This window comes from Anas acuta, chromosome 17 (genome assembly GCF_963932015.1).
Source record: "Anas acuta chromosome 17, bAnaAcu1.1, whole genome shotgun sequence".
NCBI classification, from domain to species: Eukaryota; Metazoa; Chordata; class Aves; order Anseriformes; family Anatidae; genus Anas; species Anas acuta.
Window position 1 is genome coordinate 9,040,052 of NC_088995.1, and position 25,381 is coordinate 9,065,432.

Sequence of the window (25,381 nt, forward strand, 5' to 3'; positions counted from 1 at the left end):
AAAAGAATGATTCTGAGGAGAGGTCAGTCAAGCCTTCAATGACTCATTTATAAAGCTTGAATAACATTCTGTGGCACTATTGAACTCCCAGCTGGTATCAGACAAACATTTACAGTTGATAATGTTGATTTCTTTCTTTTTTTTTTTTTTTTTTTTTTAAAAAAAAAAAAAAAGGAGATTTCTGCATCTATGGCAAAGAGGCTTAATTACTCATTAGGGAAGGAAAAAATAATTGCAGATTTCCAAATACTGCCATAAGCGTGTAGATCAGTTCTAATGTGTGGATTGTGATAAATGAAGCATCAGAATGTAAACCAAGAACTGCTAGACCAATACTCAAGAGCGATAGCAGGTCGCTAGGAGATCACATTAACTCTTCAGCATGCAAAGACGGACTGTGATTTTGACTTAGCACGGAATATTTCAAATGTGTGCACAATAGGGAAATTTTTCTGTGTGAAGAGAATTGGGGGAGAATTTTCAAACACATAAAATTAGCCAAAATCAAAATAATTGCTCTTCCTATTCACTGAGTACAGAGAAAAAGGCAATAAGTAACAAGAAAGTTATATTTTCCCTAATCTCAAACTTAACTGTTACATACAGTTAAAAAATAGCATAGGGAACCTACAGAATTGCTACAGTTTTCAAGGACAGGTGGACAAAGAGCCAGGTTACCCAAGATGCACCTTCTTATAATAGGAAAAAAAAAAAAAGCTCTGACAATAAATGCTACAGTTTATAATGCAGAACTCACAGCAATTGCACCTAGTAGCAACTGCCTTAAAAACAAAACTATTTTTCATACATCAGTGCTCTTCTAAGATAACTCAAAAATCTCATATATGCTGCATGTCTGTCTAGCATATATAGTTTTAAAACCATTGTGTTATAAACCTTTTCCTTCATCTTGTAAAAGATGCCTGTAGTTGAGAGATATTCGCTAGTGTTATCAACCTACAAGCCAAAAGCCATTGCAGTCGTAGATTCATTTAGGTTGAAAAAGACCCTTGGGATCACCAAGTCCAACCATCAGTCTTTGAGACATGACAAGTAATTGCTAATTCCCAACTGCTGCTGCTATCTGTCCATTTGAAAGATGCACATTCAAGAAGAGCATTATTACTTTTTAATAATTATTGCTATAATTAAAGACAACTTAATGAAACACTGAGTTGCATTAAAATACATCCTGATACCAGATTCTCTCTTTGGTATTAATATATTTCGTTTTATTACTCTGAAATCTTTCTAAAACTTAGGTGTGATCCAACAATCTGACCAACTGAATTACCTATTTCATGTAACCTTGTATTGTATGCTCGTTTCTAAAGACTAACAATATATTGTTCTCACGAGCTCACCTTGTGACGTTTCAGTGATTTCTATCTCAGACTATGGCACCCAGTGTGTCAACAGGTAAAAGAGAGCAGTACTGGACAGAAGATGTGAAAAGGTCAAAAGGAAGAGAAGGGACCTTCTGGTAACTTTCGAAGAGATTACTGTATGTTTTAACTAGGAAAACGTTACTGGGAAAATGGGAAAAAAAAGAATTTGTTTTTTCACCTGCACTGTCAAGAACTTCATGGTATCACAGTGAAATCCTTTTAGTCACTTGGCTAACCAAGTAGCTATAACCCCTGAAACACAGCTCAGATATTTGAAAAAATATTTTTGTCATTTGATTTAGTTCTATTCTTAAGAGCATTTTAAGGCTAATTTTATCCTGAATGAAACAGAGTTACCAGGCTGACTTCTAAGTCCCTATTCTGTGCTATTCCTCCATACCACAAAAAGTATTCATCACTTTGCACCATTAACATTCAGGCACAACATCTGCATGCCTACCAATCAACAATAAAAAGTTGTGTTCAATTTTGTGGAATCTCAAGGGGGGTGGTTGGTGGTGGTGGTTTTTTTTTTGTTGTTTTTTTGTTTTTTTGGTAATTTGTTTGGTTTTAAATTAAAAATACAATAGGAAAAAGGCTCAGTACTTTGCTAGCCATTACTCTGTGCCAGCATTCTCCCACATGTATCATTAGCCCAAAGGATTACACACCACACACCCTGTTACCTAAACTGTGTCCACTCACATGGCTGAGGGAATGAAAAGAAGAGGCAGTAATGTGTTAACGTGTGACCTGAACTGCTAGACATACAGTCCTAATGACACAGCTCTTCCAAGTATGCTAACCAGATAAAATCTGCTCATGGTACAAACTTACATAATTTATTCTCAGAAGCTGAAGTACAGCTTTATTTTGCAAATATAAACAAGGTATTCTACCCTTGCTGATTAATTACTATGCAGCTCTGTACTTGTGTTGCCTGTCCTCCATCCCTTGAAACTTCTCTGAAATTAAAATAAGCAGGGAGAGGACCTCTGAAGCATCCGTATGTGGGGGAAGGTAACAGGCTTAGAAACCCAAGAGGGTATAATTCACTTTTTCTAAATAACCTTGTCTGAAATATCTGAAGGAATAAGTATGCCCAGTTATTATAATGAAGGTATCCAAAACGTCAGCTGCAAGTCAAGTCAGAAACAAGTGGCAGAGAAATTTTTTTTTGAAAAGCTACGTGTATATATATAATATATATATATAAACTAACTCAGCTTACAGTAAAGAAAAATCCTGCAACAGAATTCATGCCTTATAGATAATTGACTGTATATTAAAAAAATATCTATTTTCTCATGAAAAAAACCACACATGGGTTCTTCAAAGGCTGTGGCTCTACATGCTTTCTTTATCCTGCCTGACTATGGATACTGACACCGTATCTCCTGTGCTCTCTTCACTTGCATGTATGAACATTTTTCTTTATCAGTCCATGGTCAGAAACGTGATGTATCATACCATTTTCATTCTTGACACAGTTTCCACGCATATGGAAGACAACATTGAGCTCTGCAGCAAAGGCATTTGCACATTACTAAAAACAAAAGACTTGCAAAGATTTGCATGAGGGCAGGTTAATTTCTTGAGGACAGCAAATCCTCTGAAGTTATAAAGGGAGTTCTCTTATAAAATGAGTCAAAGATGAGAGTACGTTCTTTTCATCCATCTACATTGATCAGTGAATGTGTTGCAGTAACTTGCGTTCTATATTGCTGTTTTCTCTTCAAGTGCAGAGCAAAACATCAGTGTCCCATTCCTTCAGTCAAATCCTCTTTACACAATGTCACACAATGTCAGTGCCCTACTTGTACTCATCAGAGAGAGGTCACATTGGAGAAAAGTAAAAATGGAGCATACTGCAATAAACTGGATCTGATTCATTATTCATGTAGTCCAGTATGCAGTCCCCACAAATATCCAGCACCATGTGCTGGGATAGGGTATGTACTGCAGACCTGAAGATCTCATTTAGGAGAGACTGAATTAAGGGTTAGATTGTTATAATGTTACATACGTTCTTTTTTGCACAGAAATAACCACTCCATCTTTGAAGCTCATTTTACTTTGACACGAGTGACAACCTGGTGCAAAATGTTTCTCAGATCACCTTTGTCTCTCATCAGGATGTTGAGAAGCCCCGTTTACAAAAAACTGTGCATCTTCATAACATTCGCAGAATTAAAGGACCAACGAACTATGAAGGGAGACTTCTCCCACAGCATGAAGCAAGTAGCCTTTCCCAGTGAGTTTATCATGCAGGATTTGCCAATTATTAAAAGCAAGCCGTGACAGGTAAAAGCAGGAAGAGAATGCCTGGGGAACAGAGATTTGTATAAAGGTTAGAGGCAGCACGGGCAATATTGGTTGCAAAAGCAATCAGGCAAAGACAAACACAAAAAAGATGATTACATCTAACTACACATAACAGACTACATGGCATGGATGAAGACTTAAACAATAAGACATTTTTAACACTGCAGTAGCAATGGGTACTGAATACATCATCTGCATACCACCACAATTAGTTGTAACTGAATATCAACACCACAACGGCATATTACAGCAAGACAGACCACACAAATTCTATTTTGGAACCTGAGTTCTCTTTCATTTTTGTTTGGTTGTTTTTTTTGGGTCGTTTGTTTTTATTGCTTTCTTAACTAACTTATGTTTAGCACAAAATCTCGCTACACTGTTTCAAGTCTGTACTGTGACAGGTCTTTAATTACTGCACACATCCAGGCCACATAAACGAGGGCCATGAGCATGTCTGTTTTGATATGTAACACTGGCCTTTTAGCTCTGTAAACACACTGAGCCTAGGCCCTTGCTGAGTTCCTGATTCTTCTTGCTTCCTAGTTTGCTCTTGGATAAAGAAGTCTAAATCTCAGGCTTCTACTATCAAATGTAAGTTTTCATTCTGGAGAGTTATAAAACAGCAACAGGCAGGGGTGATGACAGAAAAGACAGGATTAACAGATGGAAGGAAAAGATGCTCCTGAATGGAGCAAGAAAAAAAAGGACAAGAAAGGAGAAAGGAAGCTGCCTACTTTACACATGACAGCAGCTAGTCAGCCAGCAAATAAAAGCTGCAACTGAACAATACTTATCTCCTTGAAGATCTGTGCTAGCAGCTGCCACGAGGAAGAAAGTTCAGTTACTTCACAGGCTGTACTTGCAGGTTCCTTTCTCCCATTTCCATTAAATCTACCTTTAAGCCACCATCGGATGTAAAGCACTTCAATGCACTCAACTGTAACAGCGATTTCTGCATATCATGACCACTTTTTTCCACCATCAAAATGTGCTGGAGAGCTTCAGAAGTATAATGACACATTTAAATATCACGCATCTAAAACAAGCCTGTCCTCACAACTTCACCTGTCTACTGATAAATGCTTGGAGACCTGAGTCCCAACATTTTCAAGAAAGGATGTCTGGCTGTACAGTAATTCTGTTGTGCTTGTAATGAGAATTCACTGCACTAGAAGGCATGTTGTTGGATCTATCATTTAAGGAAAAAAAAAACTACGAACATAAAACTCATAGAAAAATAGAGATTGGAAGGAACCTCAAAAACTCAGCTAGTCCATTCTTTTTTCCCTCAGGATAAATTAAACCACCATTCCTGGCAGATGTCTCTATCACCACTTTTTCAAGACATCCAGTGTTGAAGTGTTGCAATGTTACGTGATCCCTACGAACAAAGTGTTTTAATTTTATTTGCTAAATAGTATTTCCAAATATTATTTTAACTCTTTTTTTTTTGTTTTGTGTCCAGATTCAAGTGTCCCAAGACTAACCATCCCAGTTTTCTCTCTTTCCTCATGGCTCATGTGTAGCACCCAGAAATGGTAAAGGGAGGTCTCACAGGATCCCTATCACTGCTGAACCAAGAAGTATGTTTGCTTGTAACATATGAAGAAAATGTTGTAGGTAAGAATCTGTAAAATGCTCCCACTGTGTTTGTCAAATATGATCAATGATACCAATAGAAGAATAAAAGTAAATAAGAGTATTGTGAGGCCTCAGGAAGAATAAATATCTGGGCTGAGTTTAGGCCAAATTATCCAATGTGTGAACAATATTTAAGACAGTTCCAATTGCTGTCAGAACAGGTAAAAAAATTCTATAAGTAGTCAAATGATGGATATTTTCTTGCTATTTTTAGGAACAGTACAATGGAAATGCTGGCACCAGTTTTCTTCAGTGATGTGATTATGTGTAAGCTGTCAAGAGCATTTTACTTCACAAGTATGTATTTTAATGTAAGTAAAATGCAAATGCATGCAGAGGAGCACAGCACATGTAGTAATATAAGGGTAGAGGACTTCCAAGCGCTGCTCAGCCTGTTAGCTCTCCTTCCATCTGCAACAGCCCCAAGGCAAATTTTTCAGTTTCCTGGGGCTCTTCAACATGCTGTATCCAGAGTTTAGTTTTGCCAGCAGCTTACAAAACATTATGAATGATGCCATACTTCCCAATTCTACTTGTCATAAACGTACACCGCCTTCCTAAAGATCACCCTAACTCTGCTTCTTTCAGAAGATAACATTTTGAATTTCTGTGACAGCAGCAAAGCTGAGTCCCAGCTAGGTTAAGCTGGCAGAGCCTAGAAGTGCTGCTTCAGCCCTGACAGGTGCAGCCATTCCTTAGCTTGCACCTCCAGGCTTTGCTCAGCAGCCAGCTTTGCCCCCATTGGGCAGTTAGCCTGCCGAAGTTCATAATATCTTATTCTGAGTGAACGTACTAATGACATGTACTGGAAGATTCATTTAACTTGTCTGCCTTCTGGGAACATTTCAACTGTCTGCAGGAACTAGGCAGATGTAGTCTTAGGCAGAACTGCTGCTCACAGGGAATACTGTTAGGAAATATTTGCACCCTTCTGTTTTTACTGTTTCAGAAAGACATCAAATGTTAGTTGACCAGTATACTAACACATTACATACGAGATCAAAACAGCCAAACGAATTACTTCACATTTAAATGTAAGCTTGGATAAAATTATCATTTCTACATTCAATTTAGGGGAAGAAATGAAGGAACTTCTGTCAGTTTCACCAAGAATTACTCTGTGGGAAAAGAAATTCACCTTGCAGAGTTTCCAGGCAGGTGAACATTTGTTTCAAAATCGTGTCAAAGTTATTTATAAATTACTGTTCTTCAGAAATTGACAACAGGAAGCAGCCCACTCTCCACAAACAAATTCATATCAAGCAGAGCACTTCTATGGGGCCCTGCCACATTCTACCAACACTAAGCTATACATTGAGGTTATTTTACATCTTCTTGAGAGATATGGATAAACAAATGGCCAGAGGAGTAGAATAAGAATAAAATTTCTCGTCCAATAATAGCGTCAAGTTACTTGAACAGTAATTCCATTTCTATTACATTCTACACATTGCAAAATCTTCAGTTATGTCATGATACCACCCTACCTTCTACTGTTATAAGCCAATTCTTTATATCACTCTAGAGCCTACAAAGATGAGTTCATAGTCTGTCATTGTCAATGATAAAGAAAAATCAAAAGATGAAGTCTACTGGACTGTCATGCAAATCATTTCGTGCTGATACACAATATATTCAAAATAGTTGCCACCTGCCTCCTTCTAAAATGAATAACACTTTTGTTTTGCCTTTTAAACAATTTGTTTTGTTTCAGCCACAGTTCAAATTTTCACCTGGTCAGTTCACACAGGCACTGAAACAGTGTCCAGTGTTCTGAAGTCCGAATCCACATCTTTCCTAATAAGCTCAGACATTTAGCTTTGAAGAAAATAAAAAAGCTCCCTGAAAATCCAATTAGCTGCATATTTTTCCCCTCAATATTCCCATTTTGATTAAGTGACAAGTGCCAATGGTGGCAGGTGACAACTCAATTTTGTATTTAAAGCACCAACTGTACATTGATTCTATTTAAAGCACTGAAATTTAAAAAGCATCAATATTGCCCGTGTTACCACAGACCCATCACCCTCCTTGAAATGAGCAGTTTGATCATTCCTGGTCAAACCCCCCATGATTAGAGCACCTCCCTGTGCTGCCAGTATTGAGAACAGGGACTGTACCGTCCGGCGTTGCCTGCTGACGGGGTTTTTTACATTTGACGTAATCGTGGTCAACTGGAGTGGCTGTGTAAGGTGGGGATGTCAGACCTGGACCGGAGGAGGAGGGGAGGGAAGTCCCAGGGCCTGGCACTGTTCCAGCTGAAGAGTGAGAGTCTTCATCAATCATGCAAGCTTTTTCTCTGGGAGGGGGGGAGAAAAAGCCATGTTAATATGCTGGTAACATATACAAAGAATGAAAAGAGATTACACGTTCTTATGGCATCTCCAATACAGTAATCAAATCTTACTAACAAATTCTAAATGATGGACTTTGAGTACATGCCCCCCCGCTGTTTGGAAGTAAAACATTCATCTTACAGTTGTTAGGATGACAAATTACAAGGACTAAAGTTTCTTAACCTTCCAAATGAAAGCATTTTTTTTTTTTTTTATCAACTATCAAGAACGCAAAAGCAATTTTATTAATAAGTAAAATAGCTGTTTCAAAATGGATCATAAGAACAAAATTGTTCCATTTGTTCCCTTCCCATCTATGTTGTGACAATTAACTGAGCTTTAACTGTACACAGTAGCTGAAAACTACAAACACTAAAACTAATTCTAGTCACTTTATTGGTTTATATTTCATTCAAACCCATTTTAACAGATTATTATTCAGTAGTTTGGAAATTTGCTTTCAGATGGTATTCCTGGAAATCAGCACTCACTTTTCTGCAGCTTTTGGGGTGTTCTTCTCCTCACCCCTGGCAAATGGTCCCTCAGAAGCTTCTTTCATGAAACTAACTAGTATCTCTGCATCTACTCCAGAGTCTGGTTTCCCCACAAGTTTCAAAATAGAAGCATGAAGTCGAAAGTACACCTAAAAAACACCGAAGTCCATTTAGTCAATAGAGAATACACAGCTCTGCAAATAATTACAAATAGACCGTTCTCTGTAGAAACTGCATGAGTTAGTATAGACAGGCATCTGGTACCTAAACTTACCTTAACAGGATCTTTCTTGCCTTTGTAAGTTGCTTGCAAATAACAGAATCTGAAAACTGTAAAAAATTTATAACTGCAACCTATGGAATATAACAGTGAAAGCAGACATGGACTAGTCACCACTGGGTATGATCCAGATAAACTTTTTTTGTTTTTAAACCATACAACACAGTAAAAGCAAAGGTGTTATGACTACTGTTCTAATTCTCATGCATAAACTTATACTCTCATAGGTACGAGAAACTTGTGAAATCTATCCACACTTGATTTCTGTAAAAACTGCCTAAGGGGCTGTGTGCAGAAAAATCCAGAAGTGGAAATTCTGTCCAACATATACGTAAGCTGTCTTGAAAACAGAAACAACCTGAGTAACAGACTTCACTTAATTCTCTGAGTTGATCTTGTAAATGTTGCCAAATGCAGAGCACCATATATGCTCTGCATGCTTCATAATATAAATCAATAATAACTGGTATTACGCTATCTGTAGAGAACAATGCTTTCAAGTCTAGGTATTTCACTTTCTCCTTTTACCTCCAATGCTTCCATGGCAAGTTCTGGTGGATTATGGTAGTGAATCTTCTTTGGATATCGGGCAGCCTCCTCATGAAGGTAATGAGCTGCCTGTTTGTAATGAAGCAGATAGACAACAGGAGGCTGTTTCTGTTTCTCCGCAATCTTTCCCAGCATATAGTGAATAAGCCACTCTTCTTCATCGCCATCTCCCTCACAGCGAGATGCTGACGTAAAGCACAATTTGGCTGTCTCCAGCATACTGTCTCGACGTTCTTCCATCTGTGATGGAATGAAGTGTTGAGAATACATGAGTCCACTGTGGCTGAGAAAAAAAAATGCTAAAAATACACTTCTGCACAAAAAAGCACATAAATGAGGTACCTCATTTAAAATGTTTTCAGTGTTTTGTGTATGAGGAACACATTCCCAAATAGATATATTCACAGAAGGAAGATTACATTGTTCAAATTTATCTTGTAATATAATAGAACTTTTGTTAACAAATTATGCCTTTTTAATACATTCACTTGAAAAAAGCAGGTTCAAGAAGACAAAACAAATAACAATTCTGATTTAATCCACAACTTCAGATGAAGCCCCTATTGTACTTTTTGTCTGACAATGTGAAATAACTTCAGCATTATCCCCGGAATTCTTCAGGAAGTTGAATTACCATTACCATTGTCTGTATTTTGAACACTTGTTAAGTTCTATAAATCACAACAGTCACTCACTAGCAGCACTGCAGCACTTTTTTTTTTTTTCATTCTGCTTCTAGTTCTGCATTACATAACTATGAAGTACAGAACTACATAACTGACTCAGAAATACTAAGTCAGAACTTGAGTTTACTGGTCAAAAAAGACAGATGAAACATTTCTCCCAGCAACTCTAAGGTCAGAGAGAGTATCAGGAAATGCTCATTTTGATTCAGCAATAAATTTCATTATTTTTTTATATATATATATATATATATATATATATATATATATATATATATATATATATGTTATAGCTATTACGTATGAAAGACTAACAAATTTATAACAACTTTTGTCTATGAAAGTATATTAAGTTCCTTATTCTGATATTTTGCTTAAGTAAATAGCGCCAAAACATAGAAAACAGATACCTTTAGATTCAAGTGATGACTCATGAACAGCAGATACCAGAGTAATAGAGTAATACTTAATCTTTTCACTACTTAAACATGTATGCATTTCACCTTTTCCTGGAAACATTGTATGACATTTACAGAAAGGTAAGGTAAAAAATAATTCCCTTTCCAAAAGGTTATCATCATTTTGTATAATCTTTGAAAGATTATTCAAAGATCAGGCTGAAATTAATTTTATGCAGGGAAAAAAAACACAAACCCCTTTAAACAGTGTTTGATGCCAGATGCTTATATGGATGAAAATTAGAATTTCCAATACTACTAAGTAGGTATACAGTCTAATAGGTGGTGTATAGCATTTAAATATTTAATTTTTAAAAAGTTATGTTAGGAAAGGCCACTTAAAACATTTTAAAAGTTCACACTGCTCTAAGTTAGATCCCACCTGCTGCACAACTTCAGGGGGGAGTTCTGTTTTCCACTGCTTAAGCTGTCGGGATGCAAAAGAATGCAGGGCATAGGAAATGGTGCCATATTCTATCCACAAGGAGAGATTAGAGCTGTCAATCTCTAGGGCTCGCTTAAAGCAATTCAAGACAGGAGTAGAGTGTTTCCAGATGGGGCCATCACTTTTCAGTTCATTAGAGTTTAATTTGTCCTGAATACGACTTGCTCGAGCCAGAGCCATGCCAGCCCATGAATCAAACCTATGCAAGCAAGAAAAAAACACATCAGTAATCTCCCCCACACACATAACACTGAATGGCAAAGACAAGATCCACTTCATTATATTCACAACTTTTTCTTTCTTTCATCATGTGCTCTCTCAAAACAGATTTGTGCATCTCCTCCTCTCATAGTCAAAAAGACTCTGTATAAACCTAAATCACACTGATTCAATTAAAAATTGTTTCCTCATAAAACACCACACCCAATAATTCTCTCACTTGAAAAAACGGGAAATATCTGGATTTATTTGCTACGCAAAAGTACAATGGGAATGCTGCCATTAGATATTGATTTCTTTTCTTAGTAGCCATCACATCCTGTCCAAACACTGTCACCCTTGACTTGTAGCCCAGCAGCTACCATGACATTTTGTATTACTGGGCTGAACTGTGAATGGTCTTTATCGTCACTATTATTTTCCAACATAAAAATCACAAAAAACCAAAGTGCATTCATATAAGAAAATTCTGATAAACAAAAAGATTGCTTTCTGAGGGAAATGTTCAGCATCCAGTTAGATCACCGACAATACAGTCTGAAGAGTGGCTTCCCTATTTCTTAATTTCATACTAACATCTGAAGTCAATGGTTCTCAATTTTTTTTTTAAACCACAATTATAACTCCAAAGGAAAAATAATGTCCTCACAGTTTCGCTTGTTAATTTCTTGCTAATTTCAATTGAAACCTCATTTCTGGGTCAAGTGAAATAGAAAGATTCCCTAAGGAAACGGTAATACAGACATTTGAAGAAATAATATCTAAGATGACTAGGGTAAAAATACTATGCTACCATACAAAGTATGTTCTTCAGAACAACAGAACTACACACAATAAATTCAAAGTGCACTATCATTTGATATCTATAAAAATTCTCTAGAGAATTTTTATTTTATTTTTTTTGTAATATATCAGGCTCCAAAATAAAGTTCTAGCAATCTGCTAATCAGTTCCCAGGCTAGAAGATTCAATAACATGGAAATATGTCTATTTCCTCTGTAGATTTCACATGCTAAATTGCTTTGTGCCTTCACCTTCCATTTTGTCTGTTATGTGACTCGATTTAGGAATAGCTTTCTTTCTCAAGACATTTACACTAGGGTTTTTGTCATTGACATTGGTCTATCAACTTCAATGAGAACTGAAATGATTGTTAACATCCAACATGCAAGCCCTAAATTTAATCCATAAGCTTAAAGATTGCTTCAGTTCATTTTAGAAAATTCATTCAAAACATACTTAATTTTTAAGATGAAAGACAACCTTGGTGGTATTTCAGTACACTATAAATTATCAAGAAACTAGTTTAAACATAAACTATTTAAGCAAGATAAACAGTTTCCGGAAGAGGTCAGCCTAAACAGCTAATCCAGCAGAGACTGCTATTTGTATCCCTTACACCTCTGAACAGTGAAGTCTTTTATTCTTTGACATGTATGAACACAACAAAAACAAAGACTAAAAGGTGTAGAAGAGCATGACTGATTCGGTCCCCACCCCTGCTAGTCAATCTTGATTTTAACTTCGCTTTCCCCCTCTCCTCACCTTGTTCTTTCATTTTTTGGTTTTAGTTTCAAAACAATCACTGACCTGTTTGGGCAAATACAAATGTCATGCATGTAAAATTTGATGGCCTTAGACTGTTCTTTATTCTTGAAATGATAGTCTGCCAGAAGGTAATACAACTCAGTCACCACCGGTGGAGAATAGTCTGCCCCATCTGGGAGAGATGGTGCCTGGAAATAAATAAAATGTACATGTTAAATGAGATGAACGTTTGCTTCTTCCTTGTAGTGAAAGTAGTCTTTTTTATCACAGAATATGAAGGATTGAATATGAAGATAGTGAAAGCATTCCACAGATTTACAGAGCACTGAGAAGCACTAATGAACATCACACGTGGATTCCATATTAATCGACATTACATCTTGCCATTTCAATACCAGAAACTTCAGTGGTATCATTCTTATTTCATTTAAATGCAATTATCTGAGGAAATCCAGTATTATTGGATAAATCATTCCCTTAACTATTTGAAAGTCAACAAAGAAAACACAGTAACTTTTTTTTTTTTTAAAGCAACTACTTATACCTTGCTGCATGTTCCTTCAATATAGGCAGAAACAGTATCTAGGCTCAGCATAGGCTTGTCTGTTCGAGGAACGATTGTAGCAGTCTTCTTTAAAAGGTTGGCCAAGTCGGCAGAAACAGTACTGGTTTTGTAACTATCAAATTCTGGAAGAGTTTTAGGCTTAAAATACTCAAACATGAACAAAGCATCTTCCCACGTTAGATCCACCTGATGAGGGAGGCAGATGAAAGGGGAAAAAATTAGCTCAAATTCCAAAACTAAAGTACCTACTAGAAGTGAGTTTCTATGACCTTTCTATACTACTCTAGCAGGAAACAGATTAAACCTCTCAAGAAAAAGATCACTTAAAGGCACCATTAGTATATGGTGTTCCCAAATGCAGCATACTGCTCAGTGATTAGAAGACTACCATATAGGTCTGTAACTTAGTGTATGTTACTGAGAAGTAAAGTCATTCTACTTCCTTAAATAAAATTGTTCTTTTTTTTTTGTTTATTGTTTTTTGGTTTTACTTTTCCCCATTTCCTTCTTGTTAGACCAAGATTTTTTTTTCCTTTTATTGCTCTACTTATTCCTACAGTAAATTTTGCGACTGTACTGAAAACAGGTAATTTGCATTACTAAAAAAGACGATTTTAAAAATAATTTCAGTAAGAATTTTTTCATCCTGAATTGCACAAATGTAACAGGTGTTTTGAGGAGAAGGTACTCTCCTTACCCTTCTTTTCCTTTTTCTTAATTATTCCCATCTTCTCATTATCTCAATTTTCTAATAGGTAAGTTTGATAGAGAAAATTCACAAATACTCAATAGCTAACAAAGTAACAGTATTTGTGTATTTTAAAGGTCCTTTCAAAGTAGCAAGATAACTTTTTGCTTGTACAACACTTTTTCATTTATGATTTAATATCACTTGCATTTGGTAATGGGGTTTGTAAACAAAAAGTCTTTCAGGTGGAGGATTGCTGACCTAATTTTTCTGTCCCTTAATACTACAGCCCTCTTTCCCATGGAAGTATTTTTCTCTTCCCAAACTCAACTGAATCACACATTTCTAATAAAAAGCTACTATTCATCATGAATTTCATAAAATAAGCTATAGTGTAATTTACTTGCATTATTTTTAACAGTGCCACTTTTCATATGCAATAACTGCAACACTGGTTGCTAAATCTTTTCTTCTTACAAGCTGACATTTTCCTCTCTATTTCTCTCAACCTCGGACTTCTCCTCTGTTAAAAACAGGAAAGTCATGGCTCAATAAAAATCAGTTTGTAGATAGTATAGTCTTATGCATAGTTTGAAACTAACACTTCATTTCAAACATTTTACTCTCTATATTCATAGAAAAGCGGAACCCTTTAACAGGTTATTTTTTTACAATATGTAAAATACATAACATTTACAGGGAAATAAATGAAAAAACAATCTTCTTCATAAATATCTTAAGGTCCATTAAAATCAAACAAGGGTACATCTTTCGTCACCTCAGAATGTTTTACTAACAATAAACAATACAGATCTTACCTGTTGTACCGAATGTTCTTCTAGGTACCTTGCTTTGCTTTTTTTGCTAGGAAAGCCGTATAAACAATAAAAACACTGTTCCAAGGCTGTTTCCAGCTCTTCTTTGTATGGATGAGTATCTTCAGAAGTGGATGCTGCAAGTTCTTTTTCTAATACCTGAACCTACACCAGCACAAATATTAAAAAAAAAAAAAAAAAGTCATCTGAGAGTTGAAGTTTGTATGAAGTTACCTAGTTGTCTGGAGTTGTGATGAAAACAGCATACAGAGCTACACATTTTTCCCAAATTATAACCAAATTTTCCCCATATTTCTGTAAACTAGTATCACCCAAGTCATTTAAGTAGCACTAACTGCAATAAAGTGTTTTTACTTTTTTCGTCATTAACTCATGAACTCTTGTTAATCAACTTTCTCATTCTGTGATTAAAACTTCATGTTTTAGACTTAAGATTGATCAAAGTTTCCCACTACACACCAAGTGAATACTGTAAATATAATCATTAGAGTTTGTCAGTCCTTTGCATAAGCCAGCTACCACAAGGAGAATGCATGGAAGAACACCTACACTAATTCACAAAAATCAGTTTTCTCTGTACGGAAAACGTGGAATCAGGTGAGGCCTTTGCAGAAAAAGAAGCATCAGCTAATGAAGATCAGCCTACAAGGGACACCATCGCAGAGTATGAGCAATGGCTAAACCTAAAGAAGAGTGGCTGTATGAATCTCAAATGACTAAACACAGTACCAAGTTGCTACTTTAACTTCACTGTTACAAGAAAAAGTACCCATCAGTGGCACACTTTGGAAAACGCTGTTAGAAGACAAAAGATAATTACTGAAAATTTTTCACCATGCTTCCTGAAAAAGCAAAACAAAAAGACGACATTCCAAAAGAATCTTGATATTTCGTCGTTAATAGAAACATGTTCATCAAGAGTAATCTGTACACCAGGTTTCTGAATCTTTGCTTCAAAAAAACACCAAACACAATCAGAGGTTTAAAAATCAATTCCAATAATGTTATAATACGAAACTTAAATTCAAAAATGAAATGTGTATGTGGAAATTACATTTATAACATCTTATACATTCAACAGCAATCTGAGTTTGTTGTTGCTGTTTTGTTCTTGTATTTTATTTTTTTTGTCAGAAAAAGGAGATCTGTGCCAGAGACAAGGTACCACTGTTTGCTTTAAGACCCAGAACCCTGAAAAAAATAAGAGTAGAGCAAGGATGATTGTTAGAAGGCACTTCAATGAAATTTCAAGTGACAGCAATCAACTCTGAATCACAGCAGTCCTTATTTCCACTGTTTTTCCTGTGGAAGTTGTGAGCAGCTTCTGAAGTTTAATAAAGTGGAGGTAAATAAGTTGAAAGGCAGATGCAAACCTCACAGAACACTAACAGAAGCATGGTGCTCCTACTGCTGCAAGCAAAATCAGGTCTAACACCTATAACAGAATTATCGCTTGATCAGTGTTCAGAACAACCTGAGTGGCTTTCAAATTGTTAAGCAGTAACCTGGAACTGGATTTTAATAGTTCAGACTTAAGACTACCACCAAAGGAGTTAATTATGTATCAATGTTTTTTCTTGCACTCCTTGAGCTACAAGCAATAAAAGAAGCTTCAACAGACAGTTCACCTATACAAGGCAATCATTTAATACCAGTATATAAAAAAGCACTTCTGTAAAACGTTCTTGAAGGTGCCTTCAACTATTTGTCCCATTTTATCTTTGTCCTTCCTTACCTTTCTGACACCCTCTTGTCTCTGAAAACTACATACCTGTGCTAAATAATACCATATCCTATTTTAGCTATAGAAGTGGGCGATTCTGAGACTGAAATTTGAAGATTTCATTCAGTGTACCTGATGACATTTGCAAAAATCTACCTGTAAATACATCCAGAACTCTCAGTTAATTATCTGTAGTTTACCCAGGCTATACTATCAGATTCATCAGGCTATGGATACGGGCACACCATTCAAACATGATTTAGATTCAGCACCTAGGAGCACTGCACCTGTACTACACTCAGGGTAAGGCTGAGTCTGGAAATAGGTTATCTATTTTCATGAAGTACAGTGCCTGAGCTAACAAGCCCCCTGGCCCCAGAGGCAAATCCATGCACAGTCAACTCAGGTGTATCAGCATTATGCTCCTAATACTAGGAAGACTGAGGAGAGTAGGATGCAGAGATAATCTAATAGTTCTACACTGAATCAGTCTCAGCTCAAACACTGTTCATTAGCTCCAGCCCTGCTGGGGTGAACTCTCTCCTGCAGAACCCCTCAGGCTCTCCAAACCATCCTTCCTAGCTGTCTAAATTACTGGCCTGGCCACAGCGCTGCTCAGACGCAGAGGTAGATGGAGTCTGGCACTAGGCTGCAGCTAATAAGCTCCAGGGAGTGCTGAGGAGGGAAACAAAGAGATTCCAGAGTAGTTCTATGCAGAACTAATAACTGTCTTCTCTTGGCTGAAGGTAATAAGGCTCAGTGAAGTCAAGCTGAACCTGTGAAGTGCAACTGAAATACCCCTGTAGAGCACTACCCAATGAATGCCACAGTACTGTATTATCTGGGTTTTGCCAACAACCAGGGTATCCCAGACTGCTACTCTGGATGGTGAAAAGCTGACTGCGATTCAGTTTCTAAGCTAAGGGAAAAAGTAAGGAAATAGCAATACACAGAAATATTCTGCTTCCACCATGGGAAACTTCTCAAGGAATTTTCTTGAAAAAGTCAATGAATGGGTAACTCCTTTCATCTAATAATGCTAAAGCATTACTGCCCAGACACACGTTTCTCAAGCATATTAGATTTTATAATGCGCTCATCTAAACAGAGCAGAAAATAGCCTTCAGACACAAAGAGAAGGACTGAATTAGTTCTTCATTCCATCGTCTTTGTTCAATAGATTAGATCTATTTGCATAAGCTGAATTTATATTTATTTCATAACATGAAGACAATAGAATTACTACTTTTCTGTCTGCAGTAAAAAAATCAAAGCAGGTATAAATCAAAATAATCAAATTTATCAATAACAAAACAGCCAAAACATCATAGCTCCAGGACCAAATTCAGGTAACACCTCTGCCTTTCAAGGGACCACTAGCACTGCAGAAGCATAACTGGGGATAGACCACACCCTACGAATCTTTACTCTTGTGACTTAGAAGAAACAAATAACCAAGTTTAACTGCAAAATTCAAAACTGAATTTTCATCCAAGACATTCTTTTAAATACTAAAGAGTATTTACCTATATTGAAAAGCGTGCAAACTTTACATATTGGTTCTGTGATGTGAGCAACTGTAAATTTAGTAACAACTTTTTAAGATCACTACGATGAACATGGAATCCTACTTTTTTTTTTAGCAGCATCTGTAAAGTAACACTGCAGGTGTTACTTTACTGAGTTTACATGAACTAAGTTGCTCAGCTTTGCTGCCAGCTATCCACATCCATTTTGACATCTTTGATAACACGTAGAAGGTATGTCAGAGCTTAGACCATTTACTAATTCTCATTTAAGATGTTTTTTATAGTACAAAGGTGGTTGTCCAAAGCCATCTCTTGCCTGACAATAAGTCCCATATAGAAAGAATATAAATGTACAGGGGTTGGGGAAGCAAGCCTTAGCTATTCAGATTAAACCTACTAAAATGTTCACGTGTTTGGCAGCTAGAAGTAAAGTGGAATCTAAAGTGTATTTTTAACATGAAGACACTAGCAAGCGGAAAAATACCTTAATCTAATACACTTTGAAGTTGTTCCCTGTTTTGAGATGGGTGTTGGCCAGATGATTTAGAGAGGTTCTTTCCAAGCTAAAGTATCCTACAAAATCCTACACTTACATAGAATTTGAGAAGAGCACCATCTGAGTTGCAACACCAGGATCTTCTTCCCAAATACTCATGAGCAGTGTTCAGCAGCATGAGCGAAGAAGGTAGCATAGGTGTATCAGGACTCGCTGGAAGAGAGGAGTTAATAAATATTTCAGTAGAACAGAACTGAGTTAAAACCAACTTTTATTAAAACCAAGGCTTCATCTGGCAAAAAAAAAAAGAAAGTTTCATCTGAGATAAGAAAGTGACATTTGTATATCCCTCTACTCCCTTCAGTCAGCAAGGTAACTTACGGGTTTTCTATTTACACTCCAGAGCTAGATGGTTAGAAGATCAGCTCCAATATGTAAAAGTGAATAACTAAATTACCTTCTTCTCCCTGGTTCTGCTGCTGCTGTTGGCAAAGGGACCGAAAAGCATCTTCCTCATGCTGGATGATCCTGTGTAGGATAATCCACGGAAGCACTGAGGAGACGTATGGCTCTTTTGGTTCTTCCTGGACTGCCATGCTGCAGTCGATGATCTAATAAAGAAGCATGCATTTCACACACAAAATGATACAAATTAAGAGTCAGGTGTGAGTCCTTCTCAAACAACCCAAAGATGGTAACGCATTCTATCCTAAGGAAATAATCTAAAATTAAGTCTCAGTTTTTTGCAGTGAATAGGAGTAAGAAGTCCTATAAATAAGACCAGCTGGCATGGGGCAGGGTAGAATATGATTCCCCCCTACCCTGACATTCTCTTGCATCTTTTTTTTTTCTTGAAAAACCCTTAGATTGGCCAGCACTTGCAAGCAACTCTACCATGTTCCTAAGGCTCATGAGATCTTTTTTTCTAGCCCAAAACATGTACAGCCAAGATAATACCATAACTTACAAACTACAACCAAGACAGCTAAATCACCATTACAAACAGAGCATATGAAACTTGTTGTTCCCTGGGTTATTTTACTACCACTTGCTGATTACTTTAGTTAGCTTTGCATTTGAAAGTACCTACTGCTACAGATTCTAGAACAGGTGTGCTCAGTGCCTAACACACTGAAATGAAAATGAAGACTGAAGATAATGTTCATCTTCCTTTCTACCCCAATAAAAACATAACTCAAAATGTCACTGTGAACAGGTGGCAATTCAGACAGAAGCTACAATCACATCTAAGGCCTGCATCATGCAGTGCCTCTTTCCGAGTACAGGTGAACAGGTTACCTGAATCAGGTTGGTTGTTAATCGAACGAGGCTTGGCGTTATAGAAGGATCTTTCAGGATGCTGCTGTCTGACGACAATGAACCATCTATTCCTGCGAGCAGTTGTGTTACCGTAGCAACCCACTCTTCTTTAGCAGAGGCTGCTGTCATATTCATCATCTGCTGAATTGCTTCATTCAAGGCAACTTCTGAGCACTCAAAACATTGCTTGTAATCTTTCAGTTTGAGCAGGGAGTCCTAGGGAATGTAAATATGAACAAGTCTATTGTAAGGATGAAGGGTTTATTTTAAAACATGAACACACAGCAGAGAAAAGCAATACACTGTGTAAAAGTAAGGTGCTTACTCTACTAAGTTTAAGAAAACACCTTCACATTATAGGACAACAGGAGGTGCATGGGCCCTGGACGATAAACATACAAACAGGATCTAAATTTCTGAATATCATCACTGAATCTTTCTGCTAGAATAAGAGAGGCATGAAATACAAATTTTCAAGAAGGTGATGTCTACAGGCTTAATGAATTCTAACCATATGCAGTTTATGATCTTGTGCAACCATTTTACCATAACTTTATAAATATCAAAGCGGCAACTACAAGGCCAGCATTGGATCAACATCCTCCTGCTTCTTTATACTTTGCCAAGTTTGGGTAAATGAGATGGCATGGAAACTGTCAGATTTGGCTCAGTCCACCTAAAAATCAGTCCTTTTTTTTTGTGCAGCCTTTTTTTCCCCCCCTTGAAAACCTGACAGGCTCAAACTATTCCAATAGCTGAGGTCACACATACACTTATTTTCAGTGTCACATGAACTAAATCTATAGCCATTATACTGGATATATGTATTAACACTTTGTCATTCATGCAGGACAGGTACACTAGATCATAAAAATCATTTATATGCTACATAGCTTTTTAAGTTTCAGGTTCAGAACAGCTGTAAATCACCAACAGTCAACAATAACAAAAGCTGCAAGTATTCACAGCAAATGCAGATAACATGAATCCAGACACTAGATGTTTCTGCAAATGATTCAAGTTTATTTGAATTTAGAATTTTTCTGGCCAGGCCATTTCAAATAGACATCAGACATCTTGTATCTTCAGTCACATCTTCAGTTAGCAAAAACTGACATACTTCTAATGACGTTGATAAAACTATGCTGTTCTGACCATTTACAGATTCGGTTCCATGTTCTGCTTTGTAAATAAGACTCATTAACCATTAACATCCACTCTAGAAATCCTTTCATCCTGTTCCCAGGACAAAACAAACCTGTAGGAGAAGCAGCTGTGCTGGTCTCTCTGGTATGGATGTTACAAATTCCAGATGTTTTGCTCTTCCAAAACCATTAAAACATAAAGTCGGATGAAGCAGATGCACCACTGCATTATAATCCCCTGCCTCATACAGTCGCTGGATCTCTTCCAAAGACTGGCATCTCTCCAGAGATTTTAGGTTCTTATCAATCTGTAAACATCACAGATAGCACAATCCAACCTTTGTCTTTACGTACATTTGACTAGTGGCATTTTACCTAGCAGTTCAGCTGTAAAGCTATGTTAACTCTACAGTTACATCCAGGAACATAAAACAGGAAGAAAACACCTACTGTGTAACACTTAAGCTGTTCCACATATTTTAAATTATTACTTAGTACATGACTATAGTGCTATAATGACTATATTTTTTGTCTCAAATTCCCAAATCATGCATTTCTACACTGCAAATATACATCCATCAAATGGACTTCAAAGCGAAGTTGGCATAACCTGGGTTGGAGTTTATCTCCCAAAACAGCAACAGAAAGAATAGAAGATGGACAACCTTTTATTTAAATATATATGCAAATTATTATGTGGAAAAAATTGACTGCTGAAGTAAGAAGCTCATTTAGCCATCAGTGAAAGTTATGTTCATAGAACAGAAAATAAAACATTGGTTTAATAATTTTTTGCCGCACCTAACAGTTGTTCTAATAGAAATATGTTGCATAGAATCAATCTTAAGTTGTACAGGATAAACAGCTCTAAAAGGCATCTGCTTGAAAAGATGTTGGCCATAACATCATCATTAAACTATGAACCTGTTCCTTCACTCTTAGAAAAAAAATCTAGAAAAGATATGGTAATATTTCCATGACAAAAGAGCTAATTCATAGATGACCTTTGAAACTGGAAGAGGTAGAACACTGCAAGTCAATTCTTACCTCTTCTAAAGAAACAACAGAATCAACATGTAGATTAGGTAAGCGTATTGTGATGCATTCATTGTCAGCCTTAGCTTGCATTGCAGTGGCGCTCTGTAGCATTTCAGTGCAGATATCATAGTTTTCAAGTGCCTGTTCCATGTCTCCCTACAGACACAGTACAGTGGGGAGAGAAAAAAAGAGAAAACACACAATGAACCTCAACAGTTTTGTCTGCAGCAAGGTTTTCCAAACACGTACAAAGTGTATAAATTCAGTGCAGGCACTGCCTGTTTGATTATTGCACATCCTCCCACATGAAAACAAATCCAAACCAAACCAAAAAAAATAAATGCATCTTAGCAGTGACTTTCATAGGAGTTAAAACAAATCAGAGAAACAGAATTCAAGTTGCATGAATATGAAAGATTAATTTAGATTGACTAAAATACCGTTCTTTTAAGAACACAGAAGCATAAAACAGTGGAAATAATCCTTCCATTTGTACAAATCAAAACACTGAGTCAAGAAACATTCTTTCATTCTGCAAAGTGAATGCATTCCATTTGCTCTGTCCAACCGAAGTACATACTGAAGTTGAGTGGTCACAAATGAAATGAAATGCAAGCTGCACAGGCAGAAGATAACTCTGTATCTGAAGAAAAGATGGCAATAGCCCTAAAACAACTCTCATTTTCCAAATTAACTGCAGCATTTCTGGACAACATTACTTTTTAATTGCTGGGAGAAGTTTTATTTTTTAAATCACACATAAAACAAACCTGAAGTGCTAGAAAGCGAGCTTTCAGCCAATACACCCGAGTGACAAACTCCATCCAGCCTTCCTCAAATAAATCTCGCTGTGAGGATGCAAATGACAGCTGAAGAAGGTCTCCCAAGAAATGAATTCCTGGGAAGTCAGGACCAAACTTTCCATTGACAGAGGCAGCAGGGCAATTCCGGGGAGCAACTGCAAATCAATTGTTTTACGATAAGGTTACTAGCATCCCATGAAAAGAGTCCCACATACAAATGTTTCAAAAGTACTGATCTACTTGAAGACAAACAATTGATAGACCTATAATACGCATCTTTCAGTTCTGTATTTTAAGAAAAGATAACTCCCAAATCCAGTGAATTCCTAGAAAAATTTCTTCATTTACCTATAGCATTTTTATTCTGAGGAAAGAAACACCTGACTCTCACCTGTAGAGCTCTTTCCTTTTGTCAGTAGCCACTGATCTAATTGCAGTTCCATGCAGGAAAGGCTCATCAACATCATATCCTGCAAAAGAAGTACAAAGATATTAAACAAATAATTCAGAATATGGTAGCAGCACTGACATTTGAGATGTAAAAATGTCATCATCTCCATGAGATTGAATATGTATTCTAGTCTTACCAGCTTATTAATGCTTGATGGATAAAGTTCAGAAGTATGATAAAAATCATGTCACCATGGATATCTACCAGGTGGTTTTGTGCAGTGAAGAATATACTATTTGCTGATTACATTCACAGGGCTACAGATCTGTCTGTAAAATCTAGGTGCTTACGAAAAGTTTCAGAGGTCCATAGTGCATGTTACCAGAATAGCCCTTTGTAGCCTTAAAAACCCCAAACTTATTACACTCAGGATAGTTTAGAGAATGAGTTTAAAATACATTCAAGGATTAAAGTCACTGTCCTCATGGTTTCTCTTCTTTTAAATGGCATAACACGAAGTGTTACATACTAGCAAGATGTTATGCAATCATAGTGACAACCCAATAAACACATTTATAAACATTTAAATTTGTTCAGAAAAAGGGTATGTATACATGAAAATACACAGAAATACAATAGAATTTGTATACATCATACCAGATGTATACAAATTTTAACATCTGCTACATAATGCTACGTTTTTGGTTTTTTAAACTAAATCAGTGGAGCACAGTTTTCAGAAAAATCAGTAGAAACACTTGATATTAAATACATATTTATTTTACTTCCATTTGTCACTGTAGCTTGCTTCTAATATAGCCTGCATTTTTTTTTTTTTTTTTTTACTTTATTTAGAGCAGAAATGCTGACCCTCAAACAATGTGAACAAAACATAATTCTGTCATATCAGAAGCAAAGGGAGGGAAGGAAAAGAAAGAGCAACAACAGAATAAACGAATAAAAACTATCTAACAGTATCTAACATACAAATTACATCTATACGCTTATATACGCACATGCTGTCTATATACAGAGTATTCTTGCATACAGTATCACACAGATATGTTCAGGAGCTCACGAACAAACAGTTACATGAGCTGCAGTAGGTATACCACAGTTTACGGAAGATGCAACGGCTAGCACAAGCAGCTCCCCAGAAAGAGCTAAGGAAAGCCTGCAGCTAATTGCTGGATTTTGGTTAGGTACTTTCAGTGCACAGAGAGAAACATGGCGGCAACGAAACAGAAAGTGTAATACAGAAAAATGTTGCATTACCTTGATATGCTGATTACTTGAGTCCCTCAGTAACGGATTGGGAAGACTACTGCTGTGCTTTCTCCAGCTATTATAGATGCTAAGGACCACCTCAGACAAGCCAGGAGGCCACTTCACCAGGAACTTTTGGCTGATGACTTTCAAATATCTCATCATGAGTTCCAAGATCCCACCATTGTTTAGGTTATCCAGCAAGAATTCATGAACATCCTGTTTCTCTAGAAAGCACATAAACACAAAGCCAAACATGACTGAGGTCAAGACAAACCATGATTTGAAACAAATTAGTTTCAACAGCATATTTTGCACTAAGCTTACAAAAAGGCCACAGCAGTCCTCCTGCACTGCATAAATGCGTAACTAAGTATCCTAATATGCTTAAGTGGGAAACTCCATGCAATACAGCTCTTACACACAGTAAATAGTCTCCAAGACTTCAATAAAATTACATTACCAATCAACATAGCTCCTCGCCATGAAGTTATACTTTTTAAATAGCATATTTATTTGCATCTTTTAGATGTAAGATAGGAAAATACAGAAAATAAAGCATACAAGATGAAAGAAACAACAGAGAAAAGGTTGTTATAATGAAATCCTTACCAGATTCCATAAAAGTTGTAGAATCAAATGACATTCTATGTGGTCCAACATGCTGGAAATTCTCTTCTTTGATCTCTGACTGCACCTCATAGTTATTGAAAGGGTCTTCCTCCTCCTCTGGATCTAATTTTCTTAACCTGTATAAAAGCGGGGGGCAAAAAACACTATACCAACAAAGTCATCATTCTTTATTTCACGAATAAACCAAACATAAGCATGGCACATTGTGTATATTTTAATTGTGAAAGCACAGTAACCGAAGCACACTCAAATTTACATCCAGTTCCCAAATTTTGTCCAAACCAAGAACACCTTGTTTGTTGATCCTGCCCAATTTGACATTGTCTTCTAATTGTCTTCTAAACCATTGTCTGCATTGTCTTCTAATTGTTTCACATTAACAAAAGCTTTCTAGTTTGTAAATTAGGTTGTAGTAGTTTTCACTAAAAACAGTTTTATTAAATTTACGAGAAACTGCATTGCATGTCCTTTAAAAAATAGCATGGATATAGTGGTTTTAAGGTTGAGCCACATCAACCAACCTGAAGCCCAAACAGCCTCCTCTAATTAGCTCTTGATACTCCCAAGATGTAAGTTATT

General features: G+C 36.6%; 1 protein-coding gene across 5 annotated transcripts in view; it reads right to left on the bottom strand.

Annotated features, from left to right (window-relative positions):
* The window catches only part of CABIN1 (calcineurin binding protein 1), a 109,224-nt gene that overhangs the window by 74,213 nt on the left and 9,630 nt on the right, over positions 1 to 25,381 (bottom strand). For 3 of the 5 annotated variants that reach the window (XM_068653914.1, XM_068653917.1, XM_068653913.1), the window contains exons 13-28: positions 24,782 to 24,918; positions 24,179 to 24,396; positions 22,904 to 22,982; positions 22,480 to 22,667; positions 21,719 to 21,865; positions 20,785 to 20,979; positions 19,506 to 19,742; positions 18,664 to 18,817; positions 18,304 to 18,419; positions 14,441 to 14,602; positions 12,914 to 13,120; positions 12,412 to 12,557; positions 10,540 to 10,801; positions 8,996 to 9,256; positions 8,185 to 8,336; positions 7,478 to 7,656 (exon numbers count right to left, since the gene is read on the bottom strand). In XM_068653914.1, the coding sequence (XP_068510015.1) occupies positions 7,478 to 7,656; positions 8,185 to 8,336; positions 8,996 to 9,256; positions 10,540 to 10,801; positions 12,412 to 12,557; positions 12,914 to 13,120; positions 14,441 to 14,602; positions 18,304 to 18,419; positions 18,664 to 18,817; positions 19,506 to 19,742; positions 20,785 to 20,979; positions 21,719 to 21,865; positions 22,480 to 22,667; positions 22,904 to 22,982; positions 24,179 to 24,396; positions 24,782 to 24,918 (2,840 nt within the window). The remainder of the gene's footprint in view (positions 1 to 7,477; positions 7,657 to 8,184; positions 8,337 to 8,995; positions 9,257 to 10,539; positions 10,802 to 12,411; positions 12,558 to 12,913; positions 13,121 to 14,440; positions 14,603 to 18,303; positions 18,420 to 18,663; positions 18,818 to 19,505; positions 19,743 to 20,784; positions 20,980 to 21,718; positions 21,866 to 22,479; positions 22,668 to 22,903; positions 22,983 to 24,178; positions 24,397 to 24,781; positions 24,919 to 25,381) is intronic. The other 2 variants (XM_068653916.1, XM_068653915.1) reach the window with 1 other exon arrangement.